This window comes from Rhea americana, unplaced genomic scaffold, assembly GCF_003343005.1.
Source record: "Rhea americana isolate MKP2758 unplaced genomic scaffold, rheAme1 scaffold_14, whole genome shotgun sequence".
NCBI lineage: Eukaryota > Metazoa > Chordata > Aves > Rheiformes > Rheidae > Rhea > Rhea americana.
Window position 1 is genome coordinate 1,338,923 of NW_028185483.1, and position 9,379 is coordinate 1,348,301.

The following is a 9,379-nucleotide window of genomic DNA, read 5'->3' on the forward strand; positions in this document are numbered from 1 at the left end:
TTGCTCTTATCTAAAATATGGCACACTAGGCTAAGATCTGAAGATCTGTTTGCCTTTTTTTTTTTTTTTTTTTTAACTCCTCTACCTCTCCTTTCTCAAAAACGAGTCTATATGAATGCTTGCATTTTGCAAAAGAAAAGCAGACAAGCATCACAAGATACATTCTTTTCTACTGATTGATTGAATTCAAAAGTGTTTTGATCTTCTAAAATTAAATATGCAAAATAAAAAGCATCACCTTTGATTAAACCAGAAAGACAAATGGATTAACTATCACTCACTAAAGGTCCAGGTTATACAGTGGGAGGACTTTCAGCAAGCAGATCTAGTGCTTATGCATGAAAACCCCATTGACACAATAAGCCATAATGATTCTAAAGGACCTATTATGGTCCATCACGTAAATAGCTACCCATAATGACACAGCCATTATGGTCCACAAGGCTCTGGATCAGTGAATTAAAATTTCTCTGGGCAGAACAGACTTCGAGCAAATAGGCTCAAAGGGGCTGTTACAATAAACTATGTCAAGACCTATCTTAGTAACTCACAGTTATACATTAACCTATTAACACAAGCTGAATTGCTAAAGAAACTCTTAGCAACCTATAGTACAGGGGCCACAAATAGAAGTCAGTATTCTTGGAAATGCATCATACAGACAACACTATCTTTTACACTTTCAAATAAGAGTTTAAGGTTTTTCAGATCTCAGTCACAGGTAACTCTTAGAGGATGGATTTTCTTTTTTTTCTTTTTTCTTTTTTTTAAAGAGATATGCATTACAGTAAGCTACTGGCATATTGAGAAGCATATATTCTTTATAATAATTTAGTTTTTATTTAAGATTATTCTCCCTGTAGATTGATAAAAAACGTAATTTAAGTCTTGGAATAGGTCACTAAATAAAGGCCAAAAGTGCCTAATATGTGGTAACCAAAGAATAATGAAAATATGCTGTCTTATATTGCAGTGATAGGAGAGTAGTGTGCTTACAGGAGAGTGGTCAGCTTAAGGAAGGACAAGAAACACGCTTGGGCTTCACTGGGAAAAGAGGCAGGTCCACAGTGAATGAGCAATAGCACTGAAACTACAAGCCACATTTAGTTCCTTTCCTTGGGAATATTCATTGAGGGAATGAATGTTGTACATTTTTAAAGATCATAAACACTGGCAAAGGCATATGATGAAGACAGTTACAAGGAAATGCTTCAAGATTTATCTCAAGTGCATGGGCCTTAGTTCTTTCATGTGTGATACTTATGCTTAAAGTCTTCTAAAGTTTTGATGAAAAACCTCTTACTATAGCTGGTTAGAGCCTGATTCAGGTGGTTCACTTACAGCACCCAACTTAACCAATGAAATGTCTATAAAGTAAGATGTGGTCTTAGCAACATGGTTACCTCAGGCTATCTAATCTAGCTGTGTAAGCCCTCTATGCAATTAACGAAGAGTGAGGTATGTGCCATCAGCATGTCAGGTATATATATGAGTGACATTCTGCCTCTGTCCTTATTTGAGTCTATCACTGTGACATCCTTATCCCGTTCCGACTGGAACAGGACATTAGAACATTTTCACAGCACAGAACTTGACGCAACAATCAGACCTCAAACATTTTTGAGGGCCAAATTGCTGTAAAGCTGTAGTGTGAGGAGAAGCTGAGAGGATCAATGACTTTCTTCCGAGTGTCTGATAGAGCGATAGCCAAAAGTGAACGTTCCTGTTTGATCTGGCCATGCTGCTCCAATTGCTGTTACCTAACTTGCCACAGCAGAAGTGAAGGATGCTGTTTGTGTTGGCGCTTCTTATTTACCAATGAGCGGAACTGCAGCTGCTTGCCATGTCCATATGCAGAAGACAAACCTTGCCAGTGTTGCCACTGCTCATGTGCAGAGCATGCAAATTGCTGGTGGTGCTGCTGCTCTTGTTCGAATAACCCAGACTGCAAATGTGACTGCTGTGGTGGGGAGAATTCAGCGTGTCAGTACTATGAAAGCAGATGCTGCAGAAGGTCTGTCTACAAACCACACCACTCAAGAGCATTAGGGACCGTTCCGTAAGTAGAGTCAGGAGCTCTTTTTTTTTTTTTTTTTTTTCCTTTTTTTCTTTTTTTCTGATTGACATTATATCTTAATGGCTGCATTTAGGAACATAAGACCCACTGGCTCACTGGAGTGCAGTTCCCAGCTATTTCAAACAACAGGATATCATCTACAAGATGATACTGAAAAGCAGAAGGGAAGGGCCAATTATTAACTATAGAAACACTAAGCTAAAGAGCAGTCAACTAAAAAGATATTTTCCAATACCATTGGAGAATAGCTAGCAAGCTAACAAAAGAACTCAAGATAGCAAATAGAAAGGAACTGACAGGGCTTCTGGAAATGTATGGTCTATTCCTATATAGCTAAACCAGGAAGACCAGAAGGAATTTTCTCAGTGACAGAAAACTCTTTACTGTTTCTTTCATAGTTGTTTAAAGTGACAACAGAAGCAGATAGCATGGTTGCTATTGAACATTTGGGAGAGAATGAGGGAAGGAAAACAACAGCAGTATGAGTGCTAAAAAGAAATACAGCAGAGTGCCAGACTGCTGTGGTACAGAACAAGATCTACAGGAAACACTTAATACTTGTGCTCCTGTCAGGGCTCGGGAAACTCAATTAACTATTCTGGAGTAGTTTGTACTGGAGTAGTGCAAAGGTAGTATTGGATTTTTAAAAGAATAATGTGCACGGGCTCAAAGGCAGGCTAGAACAATCAAGATTTGAAGATAACAGGAATTTAGCATATCCTGAAAGCCAGGCTTCTTCCATGATAAAGATAATCCAAAATGTGAAAGTCTTGGCAATTAAGATAAAAGAATCAATGATAATAAGGCTACTACTAACACTAAGGATGATCTTCATTCATTCTATAAATCAGAAATAATTCAAATGTGATTCTCTTCTAAATGATTAAAATATTAGCATGATCATATGTAAATGAGGTTTGCTAAGTGAAGCAGAAATTTCTTCGATACTTTCTGGAAATGGTAAAATGTCTAGTTGTGTCATTTTCTTAAGGACATATTCCATGTGGGAAAATGTAAAAGAAAAACATTTTGACATTTATCTTCTTAGGTTTTCATTAAAACAAGTTTCTTCTAAAAAAACCTTACCAATATAGTTGTGAAAGAAAGCATTTCATACCCTATGAAACAAAATAGTGTTTCATTTGAACTGCAGAAAATATTTTTCTTCACCCTAGTTATTTGTTGTTTTCATTTTGAAAAAATAATCAAACAAAAAAAGGAGATAAAATACACTTCAGTTTGTACTAAAGCGAACTATATTATTCTTTTTGTTTGGCAACCAGAAATAACCCAACAAATTCAGACAGACCTGCAATGACTAAGATGTCTGTTTATTCTGTAGGATGTTTACTTTTTGGCAACTTTATTCAATAGTGAAATAATTATGAAAAAAAGCAAAGAGAAAGGTGGACTCTTGATAGTGCTAATCCAGTTGTTTAAATAAAAAATCCTGTCAGAATAAAAGAATGGCTGGCGTGCAAAGCAGAACTGCTTATATTATCAATTTACTAGTTAGATGGTATCCTAATATTCAGACTGCTTATATTTTGGGGGGCGGGGGGGGGTTTGTATTTTATTTAGGTCAAAAGATGTTTTGTCAAGATTCAGAACTAGAAGTGATGCATCTGTCGTTACACTGGAAAGGAACATCTCAGGCCATGCTTTCCGTGACCAGCTTGCCTGTCCATTGTGTAAACAGTTGTTTCTCCAACCATTTATGCTGCCATGCAACCACTGCATTTGTGAGAAGTGTATAACTAAAAGCAAGAGCAAAGCTGAAGTAACTGAAAATTTTTTCATCATTATATGCCCAGTGTGTAGCAAAGCACATTGCCTCCCCTATACTAACAAAATTCAGCTGAGGAAGAATTACTTGAGAGCCAAACTAGCCAAGAAATACATGCGCAGACATGGCTTTCTGAGGTGGAGATTTGACCGTAGTGAAAGACCAGTCTATTGTCAAACATGCAGAGAGAGAAGAAGAAAGGCAACCAAAAAATGTAGAACGTGTGGAATTAATTACTGTAACGAATGTCTGCATACGTATCATGTTGAGACTGGTGCTCAAGATCACATTTTCACCAGAGCCTATCAAGAAGATCATGAACAGTGGCGCTGCTTATTGCACTGCAGCTCAAATCTCTCTGAATACTGTCTGGACGACCATGAGCTGATCTGTGAGTTCTGCAAGAACTCACTGCACAATGATCACGACACTATTCCCCTGACAGTGGCATGTTCAAGAGAGGCTGCTTCCCTCTTTGATACTATTGCAAAGTTTAAAAAAGGTTTGTATCTCTCTTGTTTCTCACATTTCCCCATGTCTCCTTGGGAAGAAAGTTTGAATGTATACTTGACAAGCCATGTTATCCTCTAATTCTCTGCACAAGAATTGGAAAGGTGGCATATTCCCACTGTGGAGACACAAAAGGAACAAGCTCGTAATTGTGTGGCACTGTGAGCCACTCAACTATTAGAGAATGAAAGAGCTGCATGTAGAATGGAAACGTAAGTATGCATCCAGGGAGGGGAAGTTCCACTTCAAACTGCACCACCTAGCGTGGGATAACCACTTCCTGCTTGCATGATAGAATAAACTTTTTTTTTTTTTATTAGAAATTTCTCTTGAATGTCTTCCACAGGAAGTGAGTTGTCCTTTAGTTAGTTTTCTACTTATACCTGTGTTGATTAAGATGCCAAGTAGTCATCTACATTGCTCTGAGGTAGCACAGTAAAGTCACTCTTTTTATAAAAGATTTGATCCACAGCAAATAAGTGGCTGAACAGAGACTGGGATTTTATGAATTTCTTTTAATTATTTTGATCTTTGCATATAACTTCACAGATGTTGGGAACATAGTGAAGTTTGAATGGAAAATACAATTCAGGAACATAAAAGAGACCCAGAAGCAAACAACTATTAATTTTCTGATTTCCGAACAGTCCAAAGCTTGAGAAAATAAAAGATGCAGAATATTTTTTTACAAGATTATGTAATGTAACATTATTTCAAGATGTTAGCTAAATTCCACTAAAACTTACTATCAGCCTTCAGTATTTTGGATTCCATTTCTCCATAATTCTGTATTTTTAGTGTCCAGAGAGTAAATCACATTGTCACATAATGGGCATCAGAGGAATGTACTATCCACCACAGACAGCTATATAGGTGAACTTGCTACCATTATTTTAACTTGATACTAGCCAATTTCCAAAGATAATACAGAGCTACAATAAATTAAATTTCCACATTTTCCATATAATGGAGTAAAAATTATCAAGCACGTTTTGGGAGAGATAAATTTGAGTAAGTGAGGGAATAATAATAAAGTGGCACTTAACTGTCTAATTTTATGTACCCAAATGTGAATATTTTAACCCAAGCAAATTCCCTCAGGACTTACCAGCAGTAGAGATGAGAGCAGAAAACGAGAATCCTCACTCTGGTCTCAGGTTCTAACCAACCTGAAATCTCTTTAAGCTACAATCTGTCTTCTGCCCCTTGTAACCACATTTCAGTGTGAAATTGGAACTACTGACCTGATTCTGTTTTACAGTACGCCATGGGGTTGATAATGATCTAATGGAAGTTCTCCTGCTAAAAAATAACTTCAAAGCCTACAAGGACAGCAAAAGGAAGGAGATCAGAAATGGATTCTTAAAATTACGTATGGTTCTTCATGAACGAGAAAAGGAGATGATGGAGTTGCTTGAGAACATTGAACTTAAAAAACAGAAGGACATTTCAGAATACATAAACTATACATCCAGCCAGCTCTCATATATGGATGGCCTTATTCAGTACTCTAAAGAGGCTCTAAAGGAGGAAAGCCAGGTTATATTTCTGCAATCTGCACACTGCTTGGTGAAAGAAATAGAAGATGCAATTGCTTCAATTTTCCAACCTAGTCCACGTCTCAGAGAAGATCCCTTAAAAAAACTTCAACTCAACTTTGATGAACTTTTAATCAATTTACGGGGACTTTTCCCTAGTAGAATAAAGCAGTCAGATAGCAGAGCAGAAAAGTATCCCTATTCCCATAACTCGGACATAATGGTTCCAAGACGTATTCCAAGCACTCATGAATTCAAGCAAGCATCATTGTTCCGAAGCCCATCTTTAAATTCCTTGTTTGATTTAGGACTAGTGACTAAAGAAACTCTTGGAAGACCAAGCTCTACACCTCCCCATTGTCCTAAGCCACGTAATGAAATGTATGCTTACTGGGATGCAGCCTATGAAACTCCAAAAAAAGACAGAAAATATCAGAATGTTTCCTTTCCAGGTCCAGAACTGACAGACAGTGAATCTGTTACAGTCCCAGGATTTGTTGTTATCTACCAGACTGTTGTATACCCAAGGTCTGCCAAAGTAAGACATTTATAAATTCTGGATGTATACAAAAGGCTAACTAGTATCATTATATTTTCAGGCCCTTATACAGTCTGAACTCATAGGATTTTGAATAAATGAAACTGCAGTATCAGTTTAAATAATTAATTTGTAGGAGATGAGACATTTCAGCTTATAATACCTATTTATATGACATCTATAATAATACAACAATCCTATTGACTACAGTGGGAGTGTGATAGGATTCAGCTTAAGCTTCAGCTTATCTCAAAATCTCATTAGCTGGAAAGGTCCAATGCAGAGAGAAACAGATATGTTACATTTGTATTTAAATATTTGTACATCAGATTGAAGGGCAGGACCAGGATCAAATAATTTAATGTGATGACATCATGTCTGGGTGATTTTCCTCATCATACTTTTCAGAGATGATGACAAGAATAAAATGCCAGTTGCATAAGATACCAAGTGTGTACTGCAAAGTGCTGACTGCTGTCAGCATGCACTGCTTTTAGTGTGCTGGAAGAGAGTACAATGACATTCCTAGGAGGAGACTTAGCATTTTCTGAGTGAGACCAAAAGCTGCATATCTTTCATGTATATTTTGTGCTATGGTTGGAACTTCAGCTGCTTTGGCATTTAAAAAGTGAGACCCGCCAAACAAGAATTCCAAAAAAGGCAAAAATGAAAATAAGTTAAAGTTAAGAATACATAATTTGTACACTGTAGATTTTCCTCTCTTCTTAGATTTACTGGACCTGTCCCACAGAAGATGTGGATTTCTTTGAGGTAGAGTTTTATGAAGTTGTTACTATTGGTCCTGATAACATTGTCCAGACCCAACTAGCTGGTCAGCTGAGCAAAATAAAGCAACAGAACCTTGAGGTTCAACATCTGGATCCAAATACAGAATATCTTTTTAAAGTCCGTGCTGTCAATGCAAGCGGTCCAGGAGAATGGAGTGACATCTGTAAGGTACTGTAGAGTCTCCCCATACTTTATAGAGTTGTCTTAACTTTTTTGTCTCCCATACTAGTTTTTTTCCCACATTATTTACGAAGAAGATGGTTTTGATGAAAGATTGCTATTCACTTTTTTAGGCAAATAATGCCGATGGTTATATTGGATTTTTCGATACATTATTATTCCTACCTCAGTTTGAATTAGCTTGCCCTACATAGGAATTTTTCTCTTTTTCTAGCAAGGGGGAATCTGTTATGATTACATCAGTTAAGTCATTGTAACCACTTATATTACTAAAGGGCTGAGCCAGCCTCTACATTATGCTCTTTGACGTACAGAATAAGAGTCTAAAGATTCAGATCCAAGAACTTTCATACTAGAACAAGACGACAATCGTGAAGAAAAAGAAGAAAAAGAAACTAGAACTTCAGAATATTTGTTGGCACCTTTGGCCATGAGTCTCCTCTACTGTGGTTTTAGAAGAGAAGGGAAGGTGTTGAAAGAAAGATCAAAGTTAAAAGTAGAAAGTAGAAAGGTTTTCAAAAAGGTGTTGGAAGTTAAGACATTCAATAGTTTCATTTTCGTATCATATGAACATCCTGCAGCTTCTGTCAGTGTCACTTTTAGTTTTTCAAATGTTACCCAAAAATACATATTTAATTCTTGTTTTTTCCTTGATAAATTATAGGAGTGAATTATTCTAAAAAAAGGTTTGCACACTCAGTAAAGCATGATTTGAGGAACAGTAATGCATATAAAGCAGGTGGGTTCCACGAAAAGGGAAGATTTAATTCTCTGGTTCTAACCACAACATTTCAGCCTTTTTCCCATATCAGCTGCACCCTTCCCAGGCCCCTGGTCCCTTGTCAAATTTAGAGAGTAAAAGCCTAACTTTAAAATGGTATTCAGACATCTCACTCACTTGGTGAATTCTAACGATAAATGACACCTCCCAGAACATCTCTATTCTAAAATTCTAAATCTATTCTAAAAGAAAGTATTTTCTGTTTTTCATCTGACATGTTGGAATGCTATATTGATTTTTCTTTTGAAAACATTTTTTTCTGCAGGCAACACAGTTATATTAATATTCCAGAGAAACACAAACTCCCTTAACATCTGCTGTAATTTACAAAAGCATAGAGTTCCACAGCAAATGAAAATGAGATAGCATATATGACAGACTTTTATAGATTTTTTTTTAAAAATAACTATCTCTATTCTTGTTGCATAATATCAGAATATTTTTCCTACATAGAAAAACTTGGAAGAACTTCATTTAAAAGAAAATATGGCAATGAATTTTTAAAATGGATTTATGCAGAGCAATATCACTCTGTGTGTTACATAGTTATTGAGTCTGGAAGTGAAGGACTGTGATGGGTCTGAAAGGTTATGGGAGCTCAGGGACCAAGCTACATGGAGGAGGAAGGTTACAGAAAGTTTTGTTAGACAGCAAGTACTATTTTATTCTTTAAACTAAAGCTGATGCAATGTCACCAACATACAAAGTCCCACAAAATATATTATTAAATAATATTAAATATTGTTCTGAAAATACTAAATATGTATATCTCTTCTCTACTTTAATACATTCTTGTATCTTCCTTGTAGATAATGACACCAGATGAACATGGAAAAGTTCAAGGCAGGTGGGGGATTCTGAGGAATATTCAAGGTGCTCTGCATACAGATACATAGACAAAGAATCAAGCCAGGGATTCTTTTTTCATTGAAGGACTGGAAAATGTCTATGCTTTCATATGTAATTTCTCCTTTTCCACTGAAGTTAGCAGCCAGAGATCTAAAAGGGAGCTCTTTAGACTACTGCTTTCTGACAAACAAATAAATAAATAACCCTGACTTTTCCTTTATCCTTTTTTGTTCCAGACATAGCACCAAGACCCATGGAAAATGCTATGTTTTGCATAAATATACAGTATAAAACCCATTAGCCTACTTGACAGGTCTTCAAAGAAAATGAA

At 36.5% G+C, this 9,379-nt stretch overlaps 1 protein-coding gene across 1 annotated transcript; it reads left to right on the forward strand.

Moving 5' to 3' along the window:
- Positions 1-1,673: 1,673 nt before the first annotated feature.
- TRIM42 (tripartite motif containing 42) lies at positions 1,674-9,095 on the forward strand. Its single transcript, XM_085298686.1, has 5 exons — positions 1,674-2,059; positions 3,659-4,365; positions 5,635-6,449; positions 7,179-7,406; positions 9,009-9,095. Exons 1-5 carry the CDS (start codon positions 1,674-1,676, stop codon positions 9,093-9,095), a joined length of 2,223 nt encoding a protein of 740 aa, XP_085154812.1.
- Positions 9,096-9,379: the final 284 nt, after the last annotated feature.